The sequence below is a fragment of the Vigna unguiculata genome, chromosome 6, assembly GCF_037176805.1.
Source record: "Vigna unguiculata cultivar grain cowpea cultivar isolate G323 ecotype 2 chromosome 6, ASM3717680v1, whole genome shotgun sequence".
Lineage (NCBI taxonomy): Eukaryota > Viridiplantae > Streptophyta > Magnoliopsida > Fabales > Fabaceae > Vigna > Vigna unguiculata.
Window position 1 is genome coordinate 33,218,619 of NC_140797.1, and position 21,196 is coordinate 33,239,814.

General features: G+C 26.8%; 3 protein-coding genes across 3 annotated transcripts; 1 reads left to right on the forward strand and 2 right to left on the reverse strand.

Annotated features, from left to right (window-relative positions):
* Nucleotides 1-1,803, forward strand: LOC114187016 (SWIB/MDM2 domain superfamily protein). The gene is made up of 2 exons (XM_028075116.2): nucleotides 1-450; nucleotides 1,468-1,803. Exons 1-2 carry the CDS (start codon nucleotides 277-279, stop codon nucleotides 1,594-1,596), a joined length of 303 nt encoding a protein of 100 aa, XP_027930917.1. The 5' UTR covers nucleotides 1-276; the 3' UTR covers nucleotides 1,597-1,803.
* Nucleotides 1,804-6,702: 4,899 nt separating this feature from the next.
* Nucleotides 6,703-7,506, reverse strand: LOC114186563 (uncharacterized). Its single transcript, XM_028074502.2, has 2 exons — nucleotides 7,390-7,506; nucleotides 6,703-7,112 (listed from the first exon to the last, which is right to left on the reverse strand). Exons 1-2 carry the CDS (start codon nucleotides 7,477-7,479, stop codon nucleotides 6,813-6,815), a joined length of 390 nt encoding a protein of 129 aa, XP_027930303.1. The 5' UTR covers nucleotides 7,480-7,506; the 3' UTR covers nucleotides 6,703-6,812.
* Nucleotides 7,507-18,887: 11,381 nt separating this feature from the next.
* Nucleotides 18,888-21,196, reverse strand: LOC114187372 (uncharacterized). The gene is made up of 3 exons (XM_028075613.2): nucleotides 20,770-21,196; nucleotides 19,802-19,954; nucleotides 18,888-19,246 (listed from the first exon to the last, which is right to left on the reverse strand). Exons 1-3 carry the CDS (start codon nucleotides 21,046-21,048, stop codon nucleotides 19,157-19,159), a joined length of 522 nt encoding a protein of 173 aa, XP_027931414.1. The 5' UTR covers nucleotides 21,049-21,196; the 3' UTR covers nucleotides 18,888-19,156.

Sequence of the window (21,196 nt, forward strand, 5' to 3'; positions counted from 1 at the left end):
AATACTTTAAAAAGTTAATGGTCAGATCAGGAATTATCTGTTACATTTATAGAATTAAATCAATTGCTAAACCTAACTTAAAAATTTTTAAAACACCTTAAACCTCGTGGGAATAAAGGTTTTGCCGTGGCAATGCCTTGCAAACCTCTTTCTTCTCCTCCATTGTCATTCATTTCGTAGCATCCTTCAAACTCCAACCTATTTCTTCGTCAAGCTTCGTTTTTTATCGGTGCCCAACTCCTTTTAGGCGTTGAATTTCAGGGGTTCAAAGCAAAAATGCTCCCTCAGCGCATGAAGAAAGCCATCACTGACAACCCTAAGAAGCTTGCCAACTTGATTGACCTCGTCAATCTTCCATCCACGCTCAGAGAATTCGTGGGCCAGTCTCAGATTTCCCGTTTGGGCTGTTTCATGTGCGTTTGGTCCTACATCAAAGCCCAAAATCTGCAGGTTCCCCCTCTTTTCTTTTAAAAGTGTGATGTTTTTGTTGATGTTAAGTTCAATTCTATCTTGTTGTTAGGTGGATTTGATTCGCTTTTGAAGTTTTTTAAAATTTATCTTAAGGTTACTTGTGATGACAGAATTATGTGAATTGTTTGTTAATGGATTATTGTTGAAGAGTTAGAGTTCAAGATACGGCTTTTGAGCTAAGCGTTTTGTTAAACAATTCAAGGGGTTTTGTTTTTGAAATAAACACTGCCTTCTCTTTTGGAGAGGCAGTGATTAAAAGAGGTAGGAAGAAATAAAAACTGTGAATGGTTGGAATGGACCTCTATAAGGTAGTTGAGTAATTCAATATTGATACACCTAGCCCATTTTTGGATATGTATTGGGAATGAAATGGATTTGAATAAAATTACTATTCCATTGGGTAATTTTATAACGGAATAGGAAAAAAGGGGTGTGATTTTATCGCCCCAAATTGGAACGGAAAAAAGAAATGAGTATTTGATTGAATGGAATACATTCTGTTATGTTTCATTTCATTTCATCCTATTATAAACAATGCAAAGAATGGAACATAATAGTATTTTGTTCATTTTTACTCTATTTCATTGTTTTACACAAATCCAATCACAGCTCTATATTTGGCTAAGATATGCCTCCTTGCAGCTTTAATAGTACAGTAGTACTTAGCAAAACTTTTGGGCACTTTGTATACATTGATCGAGGCAAGACAAGAAATCTCTAGTTTGTGCTGCGTATCTTGTTTGAGCTGTGCTATGCACACTATCTACATATTAATCCAAAATAGAGATCTCTTTCTGACATTTTTCAACTGTTACATAATCTTTTACAATTACTAAATTTGTGAGTTTATGTAAGTGTAAGTTATAAATTTGTAAAATGGAGGTATCTAGTTGTCAAGATGGCTCTCGTGTTTTATGGGTTGGGGTATTTATTTTGATATATTGATATGCAGCTCCCATGGATTGATTAAGATGAGTTGCTTCTTTAATTGAGCAGGATCCAAACAACAAGAATGTGATCAACTGTGATGATAAGTTAAAAAGTATTTTGTTGGGGAAACCTCAGGTTGAGTTAGTAGAACTTCCTGCCCTTATCAAGATGCATTTTCCAAAAGAGCCCAAATGACATGGGTGATAGAATCAAGATGCCTGTTACATAGGAGAGTGTAGCCTTCCTCAAGACGAGATTCTAAATTTGTTTCCTTTTTTGTCTTTTCCTCCATACTGTAGCATCATATGTGCAGGAATCTAGCTTCAGAGCCACCGAAATTGTCAGTTTTCTTTATGCTGTATGGATTGATTAATCTTTTTACATGTGATTCAACTTAAAATATCCTGTTTCGCAGCATGCTTTTGCCACTTTCTAAATTTTGTAAGTTAGATATTGATTTTGTATGCAAATATCTATTATGCTTTTATCATTTACAACAAGTCATTTTACGAGTCCTTACAATTGTCTTTAGAAAAGGGAGCCAAGGTTACTTTTTATCAGAAAGATAGGGTAAATATTACGGTGTATCTATTATAATTTGTAAATTCCAGATATATTCTGAGTTACTTTGTGATGTAAGCCAAGCTATCTCCAATCTGGGCTGTGCTATTCTCAGTTATGTAGCCTCTATCAACAGAAGTGGTGATGCTATTTTTTACCATAATCACTGCTAAGATAAATATTCATGTCATGCCATGATTGGTCTAAAGTGAACATTGATGATGGTGGCTGCAATATGGAATCGGCAGTAATTGCGAGGGTGTCATTTGAGGATGGCAATGTGAATAAGTCAACAAGAGTTAGTCTTAAAAAATGGTTTGTCTTTTTTAATACTTCTATTCGTAATAATTTTCAGTTTCAATCTTGCAGTATATACCATCTTCTGCAGCATGTGACTAATCTAAAATTGGTCATTGCTCTCTCATCGTCAGGTTACGAGGTTTGCAATTCCAGAAACACATTTAAGTTATGAAAACTTTTACTAGGAAATATTTGTGCTTTCAATTAAATTTGCTAAGTTCTCATATATGTTTAAGGAGAGAAACAAACACTAGGTGTATCCATCTTTCTTTTTCTTTCTGCAGTTGCTATTGTGCACATGTTTGTCTCTTAGATACAGTCTATGCAACTTGAGCACTCTCATAGTTAGATGTTTGTGTTGCTCCCCAACGTTGAAGAGGATAAACCAAGTTTATCAATTGATTATCATTCAAACTCTTAGCATGTATGCGTTTCTGCAGGTCAATATTGTCAGAGAAAAAAAAGTAAGGTTTAATTACTCATTTAATTCCTATAGCTGTCCATGCTTGATTAGTCCTTATATTTAAAAATAATTCATTTTAGTCCTTTACATACCATTTATAGTCCATGTACATGCTGTTAGAATTGATGCAGCAATATTTCACAACCAAGAGGGGGGGTGAATTGGTTTTAACAAATCTTGCCCAGTTTTAGGAATTTGAAATTGTTTTGATAATAACCTTTGCTTTTGAATCAATTGAAATGGTATAGTGTGATGCTTGATGTACGGAGCATTTGTACTATAACAAAATATAGAGGGAAAGAGATAAAGCACACAGAAATTTATACTGGTTCGATTCTTACGAATCTACATCCAGTTCATCTAGCAAACTACAGCTAGATATATTCACTATATTACAAGAATTTCAAGATTTACAAATACAATTGATAAATCTAAATTCTAAGATAAGGAACACAAATGCAAGGCATCCACACACTTGCACAACCACACAACAGCAAGGCTATCACACACACTTGCTTTAACAACCAAAAACAGCAAGGCTATCACACACACTTGCCTTAACCAGAAAATAGTAAATCAGAGAGTTTCAAACTATATTTAGAACACAAGAACACAGCCCAAAGATTAGATTAAGTACACCTTTTCCAAATCTGAATTTTCTTCTTCTTGCCAAGCCAAATTTGATGTGTCTTGATGAATTCTCAAGAAGATCTTTCAAGATAGCTCCAAGAACCTGTTCCACACTTTTCTTTCTTTCTTTTGATTGCACAACTTATTTTAACAGCAGGTGCAGAGTCCATTTTATAAAACCAGTTGCTGTCAGCACGAGCCTAGTCGACTACATTAGTTGGCTAGTCGATTATCGGGGCAACAGATTAACAGATTCAGGATTTTACACACATAGTCGACTACATTAGTTGGCTAGTCGACTATCGAGGCAGTAGATTAACAGATTCAGGATTTTATACACATGTCATGTTAACCATTGTCATGCTATGTCATGTTAACCATTGTCATGCTATTATGGACATCATCAAAAACATTTCAAATACATTTAATCAACAACACATGCTATTTTATGGAGAGAAGTTCTCAAAAAACTTTGAACATTGTGTTGTATGAGATATAGAACATGGGTATCCTCTTGTTTTTCATCTTGAAATTGGTTCTCTTGATGCTTTATATTTTCTTTTGTTAACCCTACTTCTGTTACTCAATGTTGATTTATTCTTTTGAAGTTCGAAGAAACTTAGGACTTTTTTTTTTCTTTGTTGTTCCTTCTCTATGGTTATTTTTTATTGTGCGTATTAGTTATTTATTTTTGTGTCAAGTATTATTGGTTCTTCTTGCTTGTACTTGGACATTAGTTTCTTATTGAACACCAATGAATGGTGACAAACATAAGTAAAGGGTTGGGAGGAGGAATATATCTATTTGTAGTGAACCAAGGATTATAGGTGTTGATAATTTTGTGTTGTGCTTCTCAATGAACTTAGATTTAAATTCATAACAATAGTTTTGTTTCTCCTGGGAATGGTTTAAGGTCTTTATTATTTTGAGTTACTACATCCAATTCATCAAAATTTCATCCACTACCTTTTTTTTGTCCTAATAATGGAAGGGTATGAGGGTAATTTGTGTTGGGTTGCTGTGGTTATTGATAGAGTTAGGTGCTAAGGTAAATACCTAAACCTAATTTTGAAAACCATTTAAAATACCTAAACCTCTTTCATTCATCAAACTGTTGTACGTAAAATGAATCAAACAATAACAAATGAAGAAATGAATTCAACTAGTTTCAATGAGTGATACTTCAAATTTTTAAGTTTTCGATTATATATTATTTAGTTTAGATTTTTTGTTTTTGTTTATTTATCATATTTACTCAGTATGTGACATGATAATTTTTCAAAACACTCTCATGTGTTATAAAGATAAACAAAAACTAATGTTTTTATTCATCTCAAACATCATGTCAAGATATACATCACAGATACAATTGAAACTATTCAATGTATTTTTATCCTCCTATTAATAACAAATAATTCACCTAATTCATACTCTACTCAAATTTCAAGTATAGAAACTTGGCTTCTTATCTTCTTTTAAGATGTCTGCTCATGATAAGAAAAAGTTCTATTAATAATTAATTTTAGTGATACAAAATTATTAATTATTATAGTGATCAAAAGTTGTAAGTCTATCTAATTTAAATAATAATTTATAAATAAAAAAGTATTATTTATAAAATAATCATTATTATAAATAAAAAATTATAATTCATTTTTAATTCATTTCGATTTTTGTAAAGGCACAGGTGAAGCATGATTGAAACAACAAAGAAAGAAAAAAATTGGAAAAGTGAAAGTTAATTTTTTTTTCTTATTGAGTTATTAGATTGAGAAGTTAAGGTGATTGGATTTGTGCGGGTAGGGTTAGAGTTAAGGATGCCGGAGTCGGATCTGGGTATGAATATTAGAATGTGGATTTAAGAAAAGCGTATGCGTAGAAATAATGAATTTCATCATATATTTACTAATATTATACATAATAATTAAAAAATATTTGTTTAAAAGTTATAATAAACTATCATCAAATATAGAAAATTTATTAAACATTTCATAATATAACATTACAATTTATTTTTATATGAGATTTAAATATATATTTTGACAATGTGTTTTCAAAACGCATTGCTTGATTGAAAATTTATTTCACATAAATATGTTAAAATTAAGTATTAGTTGGAGTCTCACATTAAGTAAAAATAGTTAAGCAAAACAATCTATAAGAAAAAAATATATAAATTTATTATTTTTAAGAATTTGGGTTGAAATTGTTGTCATGATCTAATTGATATTACTCATAATTTGTTTGTGTCAAGTTTCTGTCATGACTCTATTTCCGATAAATATCATAAATTCGTCATAAAAAAGACTCATAAACTTATTATCTTTAACAATTTGAGTTGAAATTGTTGTCATGATCTAATTAATATCACTCATAACTTATTCGTGTCAAGTTTTTCTCATGACTCTACTTCTGACAAATATCATAAATTCGTCATAAAAAAGACTTGTAAACTTATTATCTTAAAGAATTTGGATTGAAATTATTGTCATGATCTAATTAATATTACTCATAACTTATTCATGTCAGGTCTTTGTCGTGACTCTACTTCCGATAAAAATCATAAATTCGTCATAAAAAAAAAAACTCGTAAATTTATTATCGTTAAGAATTTGGGTGAAAATTGTTGTCATCGTCTAATTAATATTACTCGTATCTTATTCATGTCAGGTCTCTCGTGACTCTACTTCTGACAAATATCATAAATTTGTCATAAAAAAGACTCGTAAACTTATTATCTTTAAGGATTTGGATTGAAATTGTTGTCATGATATAATTAATATTACTCATAACTTATTCGTGTCAGGTCTCTATCATAACTCTACTCCTGACAAATATCATAAATTTGTCATAAAAAGTATTCATAAACTTATTATCGTTAAGGTTTTGGGTTGAAATTGTTGTCATAATTTAATTAATATTACTCATAACTTTTTCGTGTCAGATCTCTCTCGTGACTCTACTTCCGACAAATATCATAAATTCATCATAAAAAAACCGTAAACTTATTAACTTTAAGAATTTGGATTGAAATTGTTGTCATAATCTAATTAATATTAGTCTTAACTTATTCGTGTGTGAGGTCTCTCCTGACTCTACTTCCGACAAATATCATAAATTTGTCATAAAAGTTGACATAAATAACGACGGTTTTTCTCATTAAAATACGCGTTTGCTAATTTTAATTCTTACAACAATGGTTTGATTGAATAGTTGGATCTTTCAATAACAATTAAGATTTTTAGTTTTTTGATTTTCCATGATTTGCCCATTTATAATAGCTTTCAATTTCTATTTTGTTCATTGACGACTTTCTTAAAATTCAAGATAACTATCCAGTCTCGATCTTTAATAGAAATACATATAATTTATTACTTATTCATATTCCACCATTGAAAATAAAACACACTATAGCTCACTTTATTCAACTCTCATAAAAAACACATAGAAAAGAAACTTATGGAAGCCCCCTGATTGTGGTGTTGCATGATGGGCATCGAATGGTTGATTCTTGCACAATGTGATAAAGAGGCCTATCATAATCTTGGCGAGCGATGCTGAAGAGAAAAACTCTTGGCACATTGTTAGAGAGTTGATACCCTCTAATCATCTCATGAACTGCACTTCTATGGCGATGATTCATGTAACTTGGTAATGGAGAGTTTTCCATATACACCCCTCCCCCAACATGGATAGGTGTCCTAGAATCAAACACCATGTCTTCACTCACACTGTTCTTGTAGTAAATAACCCTTCTCTGTCATCAAAACAACATAATTTATCATTAATATTTTAGCTAATAAAGAAAGAAAAATATTAATTTTCATATATTAAAAATAAGAATTTAAGAATTTAGATACTCTGTTCAGTTTTAAGTATTGTCTATCTGTTGAATTTAAAAAAATATACTGATGTACGATGTTTTAAAATATATGAAAAACTATTTTAAATACATCGTGCATCAATATATTTTGAAGATTTAGCAGAAGGACGGTATCAAAAGATCTGGACTCCAAGATCATTGATAAAGTTACCTCCAGATCTAAAACTCTTTCCCATGGATAAGGAAGTGGAGCTTCCGGGTTATTCACTAGGAAGCTAAAGAAGTTTGAGACTTCTTCCATTATCTCAACACAAGCACCTTCAGAAAGCTTGGTATATCACACTTGATGAGCTTCATGTTAGCCATATTTATACTACTATTTTTATGATATAATTGTATTATTTATTAAACTATATAATTAACATTCATTGCTGGCCACATTCAATAAATTTACTTTTCGCATAAGACAAATTACGACAATTTTTTATATTATATGAGATTTTTTTTACAAATTTGTTAAAAAAAATTTGCAAAAAAAGTTTTTTTCTTGTCTTTTTTTCTAAGAATTTTAATTGACAGATACATTCTTCGTGGATAATTATTTTTAACAAAATTATAAATTTCGCAAGTATTTTTTACAATTTTTTTGTGAAAAGTGTTTTATACAAAATATTTTGCAAAAATATTGGTAGGAGTTTCTTCAAAAAAAATTGCAAGAAATTGCTGCCAATTTGTTTGCAAAATATTTTGTATAAAACACTTTTCACAATAAATTTTGTAAGAAATACTTACGAATTTTATAATTTTGTTGGAAATAATTACTCACGAAGGAATTACCTGCCAATTAAAATTCTTAGAAAAAAAAAGCAGAAAAAAGTCTTTTGTTGCAAATTTTTTAACGAATTTGCAAGAAAAATCTCATGTAATATGAAAATTTTTAGTAGTGTAAGATGTCATAATATATAAAAGGACAAACATATATACTAAAATGTATATTTACAGTACTCCAGTGGCTTTTAATTGTAAAAATATTTTAAATTCAAAATCAAATATAAATATAAATGTTAGGTATTTTCCAAATAATTCAGATTATGTTACAAATGACTTCTTGTTATACTTCATGTTAAGTTCTAATCAAGGATGCTTTAAGAAAGGAAAAAACTAAATGATATTATAATTAAGTGATATTAATTAATTTTTTTAATTAATATAAAAGTTGATTAATTTTAATTATACTTCAACTCTGAAGGAGTGATTTTCAATGTAATACAGAGAAGTTTACATATGATTTAATTAGTCTAATTAAAAAGTCACTAACCGTGTCACCAAAGTAAATGAGGCAAATATGTATTAACTAATTAAAAAAAAAAATTGCAAGGAAAATGGAACTAGAAGAAAATGTCTTATTAACAAGCAATTTATGGATATAACATTATTAGTAATTATAGTGACCAATTTATAAAAAAAAATTATTAGTTAATAAAATAATCAGTATTATGAATAAAAAATTATAATTGATCTCTAAATTGATTTCTAAAATTTAGCTATCAAAGTTTTAGTTACCAAAGAAAATTGGTCACTAAACATTAACTACCAAGGTTTTTGCTATAAAGAAATTGTTTCTAAATTAGTCTATAACTAATTAGAGACCAATTTAACAATCAATTATAATTTTTATTTATAATAATAATTTTAGTAATTAATAATTTTTTTTATATTTTAAATTAGTATCTAAATTGGTCACTCAAATTTATTATTAATGAAGCATTTTCTTGTAGTACGATAGATTCACCATTAAAATAAAAGAATACAAGTAAATAAATAGCTTTATGATTTTTAATGATAATTTTGAATTTAAATATCATTTAATGTTTATTTTTTTCTGTTGAAAATATTTCTCTTTTACGTAATTCAAATTTTGTTTTAAATTTTTAATTATAATTTTGATTTATTTCAGTTTTCGGATAGAACAACGTATAGCATTTCATTTATAACTACAGAGTAACATATTTTGGTAAATTCTAAAACAACTAAGAAAGAAAAACTGATCTCTATAAACATAATATTTTTAGAGTTAACTTTGATTTTAGTTACTAAATTTTAATAATTTGAAATTAAAATTAATCCATGTTTCAAACTTGAATATAATTTATTCTTCAAATTTTATAAATAAATGAATATAGTCTTTTTAACTTAATTACGTTAATTTTTTATGTTATATGTCAAATGACGTCTGGGATTGGTTGACGTTGAAGTTGTTTACACAGTTTGATATATTTTAGCTCAAATGTCAATCTAGAACACCTTATTTAGTATGTAAAGGAAATTAACACTAATGGATTAAGAATATTATATTCATTCATTTTTAAAGTTTGAGAACCAAAATGTATTAAAAGTTTCGGACAATTACATCCGAAATTAGAAACAAAAAATATATTTAACAATTTTTTTTTAGACTTCGGTTGGTCTGTGGGGGCCTTGCCCCACTCCAAATCTTTTTCCCACATTGTTTCTTAAATTATATTATATATTCTCATTATTTTAAAGTACGAGTCTTCAAATATTTGATTTCGTAAGAGATGAAATTTAAATAACTATTGAATTTAAAAACATTAAGAAAGATAATAATATTTATCGTCACCTTTTTACTTGCTCAATTAATATTAATTTATGATGCATGAATATTTCAATTTGGATCATTTAGTCATGCTCGATACATATCTCATATATGTATATGATACTTTAAGATACTTTATCGATACTTATCAATGAAATATCGAATTTATAAAGTAGTAGTACTTTTATGATGAGAATAATTTATAACTTTTTGTATTGACAATTTTAATATATATGATTTTAATTTGGATTTACACAATAACAACCATATATTTATCATGTTTTTTAAGAATTATTATACATTTTTCAAGATGCATATATCATGTACCATATCCTATTATTTTTAAAATAAACGTATCGACGTATCAGATACGTGTCATATCCGATACACGTATTGTATTAATGCATTATAACTACTAATTAATAAGTTTAAGTTGTTAATGTCATACTCAATAGAAAATTAAATTAAAAATTCAACTTCATTATATTACTTTTAATGCTCTTAGTTATTTAAATTTGAAAATTTTTTCTACCCTCTTTGAACCATATCAATCTTATCATATAGTGTACATCCTACTTGAAAAGAAGGATTTTTATTTTTTGTGTAATAATAATTATTAAAACAAGATTGTAAAATAAAATGAAAGATAAATTTCTTGCACCTAATTTAATTGTTTACATTAGAAAAGATATAACTACAAATTTTAGTTTTGATTTAAATATTGGTGACTTTAATAATTTGAAAGAATAGTTTATTTGATATATGTTTTTTTATAGTTATAATTATATTGAATTATGTATTATTTTTTTTATATTACTAACAATGATAAAACTATGTATTCAATAATTTGAAAGAACAATTTATTATATATATATATATATATTATTTTTTTCTTTTATAATTATAATTATATTAAATTATGTATTCATTTTTTGTTGTATTAATGACAATAATAAAATTATAAATTTTGAACATATTATTTTGGTTCCCTAAAATTAGTGATTAAGATCGGTAATTTTTTTTATGAATCATGCTAATTGGTGTCGGGCATCGTTTAAGGTATAATTAATGAACATTGAATTGTGTAAGTAATTAACTATGATATTAAATAAATTCCGACCTTAATAATTATTAATGCAATTTTACTTATTTATGGTACAAAATTGCACATAGATATTATATAGATGTAATTGATAATTTAGTTGTTACATACAAGGATTAAATATGTTTTTGGTTTCTTAACTTTCAATAAATTTTGGAATTAGTCCATTTCGAAAGTTTGAACCAATTTAATTTTTCATCTTTCAAAATATGTGAATTTAGTCATTTTAATCAAACTTTGTTAAGTTTATTTGACATTTCAAGCGCACGTTTCATAATAGTATTTGACTTAACATTAAAGCAAAAATGTTTCAAACCGTATAAATTACTCAAATACAATCCTAGGATGCGTACGAAACATCAATTAAACCTAACAAAATTTGATTAAAAAAACTAAATCTACGTATTTCAAAAAATGAAGACTAAATTGGTCCAAAGTTTTGAAATGGACTAATTCTAAAATTCATAAACGTTAAGGATACAAAAATATATTTAATCCCAACAAAAATTAAAAAAATAATTATATTTTAATATTGCTAAAAATTGAAATATAATTAAACATAAAATAAAATAATTAATAGAAAATAAAATATTATTTGTTCTTAATAAAGAAACTAAAAAATAATTAACATAATATTATCTGTATTAAAAAACAAACTATATTTTATTTTCTATTAATTAAATTTATTGTACGTTTAATTATATTTTAGATTTCAGTAACATTAAAATATTATTATTTTATTGTTCAATTATATTTTTACATTTTTATGTGTATCAAAAAATTATCAACTAAATATGTATTACTATAGACATTTTTAAATAATTGAAAATTACGCTAATAATTATTAAAGTCATAATTCATTTAATATTGTAATTAATTATAATTTTTTTTTAAATTTAATATTTATTAATTACATTTTAAACAATGTGTTTAGACACTAATTAGCCTTCTCTACTTTTATATATAACTTAACAAACGAATTAAAAAGAAAACGAAGAGTAAATTTCTTTAAATTATATCCTTGAAGTAAGTTTACGTATTATATTTTGTAATAAATACATTGCATTTTATAATATATTACATTAAATACATTATTAAATGTATATTACATATAAGAAGTCTAATAAATATATTAATGTAATAAATGCATCATTTAATATGCACATAAATATATTAATTTATATGAATTTTATATTAAATAGCATTTGTGAATGAAATACAATATTTAATGTATATAAATAAATATTTAATACATATAGTTAATGTCACCATATTTTAAAAACTTTATTGAATTTCAGGTCAAAGTTATTAAATATAGTCTAATATTTTATTATACAAAACTGTAATGAAATACTTAAATATATTTCAAAAATATATAATTTTAAGAAATATTTATAGGTGATAAAACTTGCCCTTGTTATTAATTTGTCAAAAATTAGCCGGGTTGATCCTTTGTATTAAAATCGTCTAAAATCACCTGTCATATCAATGGATGGGTTGCAGACCAAAATATCATTTTTTTCATTTTTTAAATTTATATATATATATATATATATATATATATATATATATATATATATATATATCAAAATTATATATAAATTAAAATAATTATTACTTTAAAGTTTGTCTATTATAATTAATAATTCAAATTTAATGTATGAATATTAATTATTTAAATCATTATTGTTATTTTCATTCTTGAAATAATATTATATACAAAAGTCTATTTTTAAGTTTCTTTTTATTTTAGTTATTTTATAATACCAGTCTATCTCAATTTATCTGAGTTGTCTACTTATCAATACAAGCAAAAATACAAACGTGTTATCGTGTTTATGTTTTCGTATTTTTTAATTTTTATAAAAATTTAAATTAAGATTAATAAAAAAATATATTATTAATTTTTAAAATAGTGGTTAAATATAAAAAAAATATATGTAAAAAAAAATTAAAATAATTGTTAAATATAAAAGAAGTTTTTAAAATAAGCTAAAAATAAACTATTTATAAAATATTTAATTTTTAAAATATTAATTAAGGATAAAATTTGAATAATAAAATGTAGATAAGAAATAATATCTTTTCATATATTATTATAGATGAGTGTAATATATTTTGGAGACTAGACATATCAAAGTGAGACGGGTTGGCTCACCACGAGTCGGGTTGAAAATGAGTGAACTCAACTCAACTTATTTTATGATGAGCCAAAAATTTTACAACCCGGTTCAACCCACCACATGTTGATGGGTTAAGTGGGTTGGCTCACCAACCCACTTAAAAAAATATTTATTTAATTATTTTGAAGTATTTAAATACTTAAATAATTTTTTTAGCAACTCATGAGATGATAATCACAGTAAAATCAACAACAAATATCTTCATCATGCTAACTTAGAAAAAATATTTATAAGACAATTGCTTGTATATTTACTATGAAGATTATACTTAAAGATTAAAGTATCAAACTATATAACTTGACAATCAAATTAATTAAACATTCAAAGTATTCAAATATTATTGAGTAACATTCTAGTATTTATAAATATGAAATTATGAACCTATATAATTAGAAATAGTAAATAATTATTAAAAAAATTAAAAAAAAAATTGTAAAAAAAATGTTGGTGGGTTAAGTGGATCAACCCACCTGCTCGAACCCATTTAACCCGTAGGTTAAGTGAGCTGGACTAAATTCAACCCACTTTTGAAAAAACTAAATTTTTCTCAACCCAACCCAACTCAAACCCGTGACGAACAAGGTTGACTCACGAGTTGAAACCCATTTTGACATTTATGGAAACAAATCCAATAATTTTTTTACCGAAAAGTGAGTAACTTCTTTTGATTTTCATGCACGATCAATTTTAATTTAAAAATATATATAAAAGAAACTAATTAGAAATTAAGAAAATTTATTTGAAAAAAAAAATGAAATCCGTCACCTTATATAATTTGTATCAACTTTTACAAATATTGCATTGAGGACATTAAATATTGCTTCAATACTGCATTAAATATATATTTATATACAAACAACAACAACCGTCACTGAAGTATTAATAGTTTGACTGTATTTAATATTTCATAAATACAGTTTAATGTCATATTTTCTCTTAATTTCTTTTAATATTATTTTTCAGAAAAATAAAAAAAATATTAAATGATTTTATTTATTTTGATAAATTAGTTGTATAATTTCATATTTTACTAATTTATCTTCATGAAACACAACAAATACATGTGTAAATTATTTAAGAGCTAAGATATAATAAATGGTTAAATATATTTTTTTCTCTTATAAGATCGAAAAAAATAAAATAGATAAGTAAAATATTCGCTTTAAGCATTAAAAAAATAACGACTCAAAATCTTTTTAATACTAATATTTTTCTACTAAAAGAATTTTTTTAGTACTAATATTTCTCAATTTCTGATTCTTTTTTAATTTTTTAATATATTTTTTTAATTTTTAAAAATTTTTAAATTTTTTTTTCTTTTTTACACGTCTCACTTCACAGTTGTGTCACGTGTCAAAAATAAATAAAATTTTAAAATTTAAAATTTAAAAAAAAAATCAAAAAATATTAAAAAAATTCAAAAAAAACATGTGGTATTGACTTTAACACAGTCTTTGTCAAAATTAACGGTGATGACCAAATTGAGTCATTTTTAAGAAAATGAGAACCAAATTGAGACAACAAAAAATTTGAGGACCAAACTGAAATTTTAGACAAATAGAGGGACTAAAAGGGTAATTTAACCAAATTGTTTAAGAAAAAAAAAACTCAAATTTTATTTTAGTATTATTAAATTAATTATGGAATTATTTTTAAGATAAAAAAGGCCTAAAAATGGTATTAATATACTTCTATTAAATTAATTATAAATTTATTTTTAGAATAAAATTTTAATTTAATTATTATTAGTGTTTGTTCATTTTTATTGGTATTAAAAATTATATATAATGAGTTAAAACATTTTTTTAATAAATTATAATTTGAAAAACAATAATGATTAGTTATCTTTTTTCTTTTATAATCAATTATGATTATATGTCTATGTGACTTTAATTTTAATTCTATTTCCATCTTTTATTTCTACATGATTTCAATTATGTTTGTACATTCTTGTTTTATCTCTAAGTGACTTCAGTTTTAATTATATGATTTTATTTTCTTATGTTATCTTTATATGACTTCAATTTTTATTTATTATTTTTTTTATCTCTGTGTGACTTCTTATTATCTATGCATCTTCTTATGTCTCCTTGATTTCTTCTATTTTAGAGTTATTCTTTTGATAATTTTGACAAATTTCATTCCTTGAATCTCATACTAGCCGTGTGTACAAATATTTTTATTCTCATTTTTGGTTAGTATGTTTTTCTTCCTAATTGTGTTGATGTTGTTTTTATTCTATTTATTAAATTTGTAATAGAGATTAAGGTTTCTCTTGCCTGATTTTGTTTAGAGATTAAGGTTTAGGATTTTAGCTATGAAGAACAATAATTTTTAAATTGTTGTTATTAATGATTAATCTCAAAACAAACTTTGTAGGTTTATGAAAAAGTTGAGACTTAAGAAAAAGAATTTGACTTAAGATTTCAAGATACTACAAGTCTGCAATCAAATTTACTTTCTCGACAACTAAAACCAAGTTATATTGTTTTATCTCATTCTTTTTATGTACTTATTTTTAGCAGTGTTTTATACATTATAATTTTACTTTCATATAAGAATATATAGATATTCAGAAGAAAAGAAAAGTTGAAGTTTTAATTGTTTCACAAAAGAGTTGTGAACAAATTTATTAAAATGAAAAAAAAAATTAAAAAATACCAATGCGTGTTCCTGGAATGAACACAACTAATAACAATAGAGAAGTAGTTAATGATGAAGATAAGTTTGATTTTCAAAACTCATGATAACGATTAAAAATATATACAAAAATTAAACAAATTAACCTTATTTTTTATTGAAAAATAAATGTTAAATAAAATTAACTTTGACAATTTAATAAATAATTTTGCATCAAAAAAGCTAAGAAATAAATTTTAATAAAAAGCTTTATTCTTAAATTTGTTTTAGGCCTCCCAAATCCTTCTTGGTCCCTTAACTTTCGACGAAAATTAAAATAAGTCTATCTTCAAATTTTGCCAAAATTTAATCCTCAAACTTTAAAAATATATAAATTTCTTTTAAACAAATTTTATTAAATTTATTTGATATTTTAAATATATTTTATATTAACCTTTGAATTATTTATATACGTTAACGGAAAACGCCTTTGAATTATACGAATTTCATATAATTATTAATGTTACACGACCGTATAATACTTAAGTACTCCTGAATGTCTGTCCAGAATTTTGGGTTGTTAGAAAATTAAAATTAAATGATGTCATTTTTAGTATTTTAATATTATATATGAAAAAGAATTTGAGTGCATAATTAGTATTCAGTTATAAATAATGTTATTTTTATCTCTGTAATATAAATTCTCATGGAACAAATTGTCCAATATTCAAAAATATATGAAGTAAAAGATGACCTGTCGTGATTTGTAATTTCAGGATGTAGGATTATTTGCCAATCAATATTAAAAATGATTTTTCTTTGTTATCTTTAAATATGAAGAGCTTGATTATGAAAATTAATTACAATGCATAATTGTATGCATTAATTTATAATTAGAGAGATGCATAATGAATTATACCTTCAAGCTATGCACCCCTTTAATTGCAGAAATAAATTAATACACATAATTATAAAATCAAGGTTAAATAATTTTAGAGGTTCTCATCTTTGTCCCGAAATTTTAAGTAACTCATTTTTATTTGATTCAATTGAGTTCCTATCTTGGAAAATTTGTTGCAATCAGGTCATTTGCATTAGTAGTACAGTAACGCTGTTAACTATGTGTCACGTGTCAGCACGTGATTTTTTTAATTATTTTAATTTTCTTTAATTCTTTTTATATTTTTTTAGTTCTTTTTAATTTTTTTAATTTCTTTTTAATTTCTTTTTAAAGACAATGTGATATGGCAGTAGCAGTGCCACATGTCATTATTGGATATGAAAAGTCTCGATATAATCCCTGTATTTGTTATTTTGTCTCAATTTGATCCTAATTTTTTAAAAACTGAATCAATTTTAACCCTATATCAAATTTAATTTTTATATAAATTTTACAATGGTATTTTTATTATAATTGATATTTTTAACAAAATTAAGTTAATTTAAATGTATATTTTGCATTGAACTTTATTTAAATATTGTTTCAAATATTTATATATCAATAATTTATAAACAAATGTTAGAATTGGTTTAAAAATAACAAATTTATAATTTGAATTGTAAAATTTTAAATAAATATATTTATTTTAAATTGTTATAAAATTCTTTTAAAATTTTATATTTGAATTTATAAATCCGTTGAGCAGTGAAAGGTATCGCTGAGCGCCACTTATTGCAAATGGCTAGATGTTGAGTGCCGCCACTGAGCACCAATTTCCTCTGGTGTTTTTGTGCTCTGTTATCTTTGGTGATGCTTTCTTTGGATTAAGTTATTGTACTTAATATTTTATGAATAATAATGAATGTAAAAATAATGTTGTGAGCATGTGGAATGATGATGTTCAAAGAGTTTCAAAGGAAATTCTTTGTGATGATATATATTTTAGTGTATGTCTTGATATAAGAGATATCAGGTAGGAGGTATCCTGAACTCTATTAATCATTCACACTTAAATAGAGTAGAATGAGTGATCTCGTGAGAGTCGCAGAAGATCCTAGTCACTGGACTTGTTCTTTAGTCCTAGGCATGAAGGGGATTAACCTTGTGTGTGGTTGAGTGATAACTCTTTTGTACACTAGCTTACCCTTTTGTGTGTTTTATGTCTTATGTTTTCTTGTGTGGTTTGTCATTTTCTTTTGTGATGATCATTTGTTCGGTTAGAACAAATGAAGATATTGGTTTAGAGGTACATTTGGAGGATGAGAAGTCATTAACTAAAGTAGTGGAAGGTCTCAAGGAACTTTAACAGTGATTAGTCTTCATATAGTGATAGTTTTGGTTTTAGTTCGTGTGTATAAATGTCATATTTTTATAATCTTATCTTTTTGTAAATGTGTATTAATATACTTTATTCACTTATTAATTGTTTTGAATGTTATGTTAAAGCATTTTATTTTATTAGTTTTAAAATGTTAAAATAAGATATTACATTAAATATATAATTAATCTTTTTCCTAGGAATCAAAATTATGTTCATTTGAAAAATTATGAACATTAAATGTATAATGAAACTTCTATAAAAAATAAATATTTGGAAAATGTATTGAGTTGTCTTCCTTCTACATTAAAGAAGGAGAAAAAAATAATTAGAAGATTCTCATCTTTTCATTCTTATTCTTACTATTCTATCTATATTCCATTGTTCTAGACCCTTTCAATTATATTTATCACAGAAATTAAACCTTGCAATTTCGAAATCATACTAACATTTTCCTTCCCCTAAACCCTAGCACCAACATGTTTTCTTTCTTTCTTTCCCAAGCAAAATTTTTCTTCTTTATTGTCCACTTCTTTCTTCTCACAAATCACTCATTCCTGGGTACGGTTAGTCTTTCTTTTCTTTTCTTTTTTTGTACAATTATTTCGAAACTCATTATTCAGATGTTATTTAGTTGGTTAATGGGGTAAAATCATCTTTGTTGTCGGTGTATTAAGGTTGCTTAATGAAATTATTCATATACTAACAACAGAAATTTATTCTTCTTAGTAAATATTTGTTACTCTTCTTTATTGCGGAAAGGTTTCTGATTTCCCTCTTTTACCAAGAGTTTCAGTAATATATGTTTGTATCGATAGAAACTTTTATCACACATATTACCAATGTAACTAATTTCGATTATATAGAGAAATTGCGTCTAGATTTTGTCCTCCATGGTTATGAATTTTGAAAACCTACAATGCACCACAATTAAGGCAAGACATAGTAAGCATCACATTATGCATATGATCCATCATGAAATATTACTGATCATCATCCTTTCTTGACAAAATAGTCACTGATCATTTTCCTATGCAACTGATAGCACTATACACAAGATTATGGCTCACTTACATTACATGTCAATATAGGATGGTAGGATTGTAAGGTGATAAGAGGTCATATATACTAGTTCACTATTTCTTCAATCAACACTTCGCTGCCTCACAGCTTGATTTTCTCAATTCATGGACCAACCACTAGATATTAGTTTCCAATTGAGTATCACTGGTTTCATCATTGTTGCTTTGCAAATCCAAACCATGATCCAATTTAACAATGTTTGAATCCTGCAATACATTCATGTACAAACCAATGTTAATATTCTTGATCATAAATATCTGAAGTTTTATTCTATTAAGGGATTCAACAATTGGCGAGAGATACTCCAATGCATAGTGCATTTTATGAATCACACCATGTCATTCAACTTTGTCAAAATCCAAATCTTCAAAGATAAGGTCATCAATTGTCATCATCTCAATTGACTAACACTCAATTGACTAACACTCAATTGACTAACGCAGTCCTCCTCTTCTATTTGATCTTCTATTTGATCTTAGGATGATTTATTAATTACAACACAACAACACAGACCATGATTATAGTTTTATACCTGAATAGGAAAAATGGTTTTGGAATCACCAATGGGAAAAATGATAGAAGTCTTTACGTGACATTTAGTTTGTTGCGAGCACACATGATTGTTCTTAAATGTTAAAAGAAATTATGTGTTAGGTAACTTGGTCGGTAAAGGATAATCCAAGAGCAGTATGATAAAAGTGAGATAAAGCACATAAAATCCTATGTCAACTCCAAAGATTGAAACCAGAAAACTTTGTTACCTTGGTTTCCTCTAATATTTCATTCATGTTAAATTTCCCTTGCTTCTCATGAGTGTTATTTGTATGTTTAACTGCCGATTGGTCACTCCCAGTTGTGGGTTCATTTTCTTTCTTTACAACCATCATCCTTTTCTGTTCTTCTAGCACCGCAATCTGCACCATGGAATTGACCAACCTTTAGTCATGATGAGAAGAACTCATTTGACAGAAACTATGATGCACCAAAAAATAATATAATGCACAAACTGAATGACACTATGATCTCTATAACTGTGTCTCCCATAGAGACAAGACTTTGTTTTTGCTAGCATTATGCTTCTAAAAGATAACTCATCTTTCTCATTTTCTCTTCAACTAGATAAAAACTTGATGAGTTTTTTTCTCATTAATTTAGGTGAAACTTATTTCGGTCCTGTACTTTCAAAACAATGAAATTTGCAGGCTAGCTACAAAATATATGCGAATTTAATCTCTTTTACAACTTTATAACAATCAAAATCCATCCCTGAATATTAAATTTAAACATGGATAGGACTAAATTTGTATATTTTCAAAAATTAAATAACTAAATTCATAAATTTGCGAGTACATGAACCAAAATCAAGTTTCCCAGAGCGAATTGGGACTAAACGCACCTTAAAAAAAATTATTAATCTGTATTTTCTCATCAATCTTCTCTGTTTTCTCTCTTCGCATACATCAGTACCCCCTGTAATCACTGATAAAGCAGCACACAAACCATCTTTCTCACAAACCCAAATCCCAACTAATGTAACATGCAAACAAAATATATTTTCAATCCACAGAAAATCCCAAACCCACCTAAACACTACACCCCCATCACCTAAACACAGGAACATAAACAAGAAATCGAAACTTTTCACGACAAAAACAAAAGCCCAATTAAATATTCACCCAAAAATGCTAAAGGGCAAACGAGAAAGGGACAACGACAGAGAGAGACGTACAGGGGTGTAACGGAACTTCCTCCTGGGAGGCTCGTCGGAGACAGCGGCCGCGTCGTCGGCGGTGGTGGGGGTCCAGCGGCGGAGGAGGAGGCGAGAGGAAGAGTTGGAATTGGCATGAGAGTGACCGTTGTTGTTGGTTGTGGCGGTGGTGTTGGTGGCTGAGGAAGACGGGGTGACGTGGACCCACTTCTTCTTCCACTTCCTGACCGGGCCGGTGAAGACGGTGGAAGCACCGTAGCGAGAGGAAGCGCGGCTGAGTCTGGAACCGACGGCCTCCATGTAGCGGCGGTGGAAGTGGCGGTGACGGAGGAGGAAGATGTTTCAGAGTCTGGGTTGGGTCTGAGTTTGCCACCGTAGTGGCAGAGTGAGAGAAGTGCGTTTTGTTCTGAAAGTAAGAGATGAAGCAACAAGGAGTGGTAGCTTTCAA